This window comes from Oryzias latipes, chromosome 22, assembly GCF_002234675.1.
Source record: "Oryzias latipes chromosome 22, ASM223467v1".
Lineage (NCBI taxonomy): Eukaryota > Metazoa > Chordata > Actinopteri > Beloniformes > Adrianichthyidae > Oryzias > Oryzias latipes.
In genome coordinates, this window is record NC_019880.2 from 4,415,710 (window position 1) to 4,417,634 (window position 1,925).

General features: G+C 40.5%; 1 protein-coding gene across 1 annotated transcript in view; it reads right to left on the reverse strand.

Moving 5' to 3' along the window:
• LOC101164606 (gamma-aminobutyric acid receptor subunit rho-2-like) overlaps positions 1-1,512 on the reverse strand; it is a 46,767-nt gene extending 45,255 nt beyond the window's left edge. Inside the window, exon 1 of the mRNA XM_004082154.4 lies at positions 1,134-1,512. Coding sequence (XP_004082202.1) covers positions 1,134-1,255 — 122 coding nt within the window. The 5' untranslated portion in view covers positions 1,256-1,512. The remainder of the gene's footprint in view (positions 1-1,133) is intronic.
• Positions 1,513-1,925: the final 413 nt, after the last annotated feature.

Sequence of the window (1,925 nt, forward strand, 5' to 3'; positions counted from 1 at the left end):
AATCGGAAGAATAATAATAATAATAATAATAATAATAAACCTAACAGATACAATAGGGTCCTTGCACTCCGTGCTCGGGCCCTAATAACTCTTACAGATACAATAGGGTCCTTGCACTCCGTGCTCGGGCCCTAATAATAATAATAATAACTCTAACAGATACAATAGGGTCCTTGCACTCCGTGCTCGGGCCCTAATAAAACCTATAATTTTTTTTTTTAAGTAGAGCTTGTACATCTAGATCAATTGTGAATAAAACATGTCATTGTTGTGCTGCAGCTCTGCTAAACATTTGTGTTTTGGAAAACTACAATAGAGCTTTGTAAGGGTGGTGTCCTTTGTTTTTCAGTGCTTTTCTTGGTTCTTCGTGTCTGTATTCTGGTTTTGTGTTTGTCCACAGTACAACAGCCAGTTTGGCTGTTGTACTGCAGCTCTGCTGTAAATTGCAGATACAGAATAATTCTGGAGAAAATAAAATAGATTATGTTTGTTTTTTCACTGCACCTGTCCGTCACTCATAAACTGTGCCAAAATCAGGATTAATACTATAAATTCATGTTAGAGCAGACATGTCTGCGCAAAAATGCAGATAGTCTGCAATGCCCCTCACGTTTAAATCTACATAATGAAAAACTAATCTATATTATATTACATTACATTACATTATATTATATCATATTTGAGTAAACACTGAAAAATGAAAAGAGTTAAATGTAAAAACGAAATGACAGTTAGTAAGTGCTAGGTGGCGCTGTTTTTCGTGGAGTATAAATAGTTTAGTGAAATAAAATAGATTGGATAGGGCCTAATTATTTAAATTTACATTTTCTGTCACATTTTCTTTCTCTCTGTCTTTTTTTTTGTTTGTTTTTTGCGAATTGTTATACTAACCCAAACCAAGAATTGAATGAAAAAGTTTGCTACCGATTTTTTGAAATCTCAGCCAAACTCAAACTTTTTAAATAAAGCTTTAAAAATCTGAATATTGGAGCGCGGGCGTCTAAACAACCCGTCTAAATGCCATACTTCTACTTGTTTTTGTCATGATGCTGCCTCATAACCAACTCAAACATACAGGTGGGGATCTGTAAATTTAGTTTTGCTCCTCATTGGAGCGTTTTTCTTCCACTTACGTGCTGTGCTTCTGCGTATCCGCCGTGCCTGTCCATCTCCGCACCCGGTGTCCGTGCTTCCAGCACTCCCCGGAGACAAACATGCACAAAAGGAGAACGGCAGCACCGCTCAGATAAGGCATCCTGACGGTGCGGTTCCACAGGTGAGTCCCGTCCGGCGGTTCATTCCAGCGGCGCTCAGGCGGCTGCGCATCGCTCAGCGGAGGTGGCGCGCGGAGGAAGCGGTCACGGCACCCGACTCCGCCGTATGAACCTGTGTGTGAGTCTGGAGGCTGCAGCCGCGCGCTCAAACATCAATGCGCGCTCACACTCCAGGATTAATTGCAGCCTGGCATGACACAACAGGAGTCAGATTATTCCTCCTGCTGTGAATCAAAAGTCCGTCCTGGGGGCGCGGCGCGCCGCAGAGACGGCGTGCGCAATTCTGCGGGTGCAGGCACAGCATGGACCCCTCAGTCCCCCAACTTTTAAACAGTAAAGAACAGGTTAAAAAAAGATAGATAGATAGATAGATAGATAGATAGATAGATAGATAGATAGATAGATAGATAGATAGATAGATAGATAGATAGATAGATAGATAGATAGATAGATAGATAGATAGATAGATAGATAGATAGATAGATAGATAGATAGATAGATAGATAGATAGATAGATAGATAGATAGATAGATAGATAGATAGATAGATAGAAAGATAGACAAAAAAGAATATCAGGATCTTAGTTAAAGTCTGATTGACTCATTTTCCTCGATACCCTCTCAGCGGTGTGCCGGTCAAAGAGATGACATA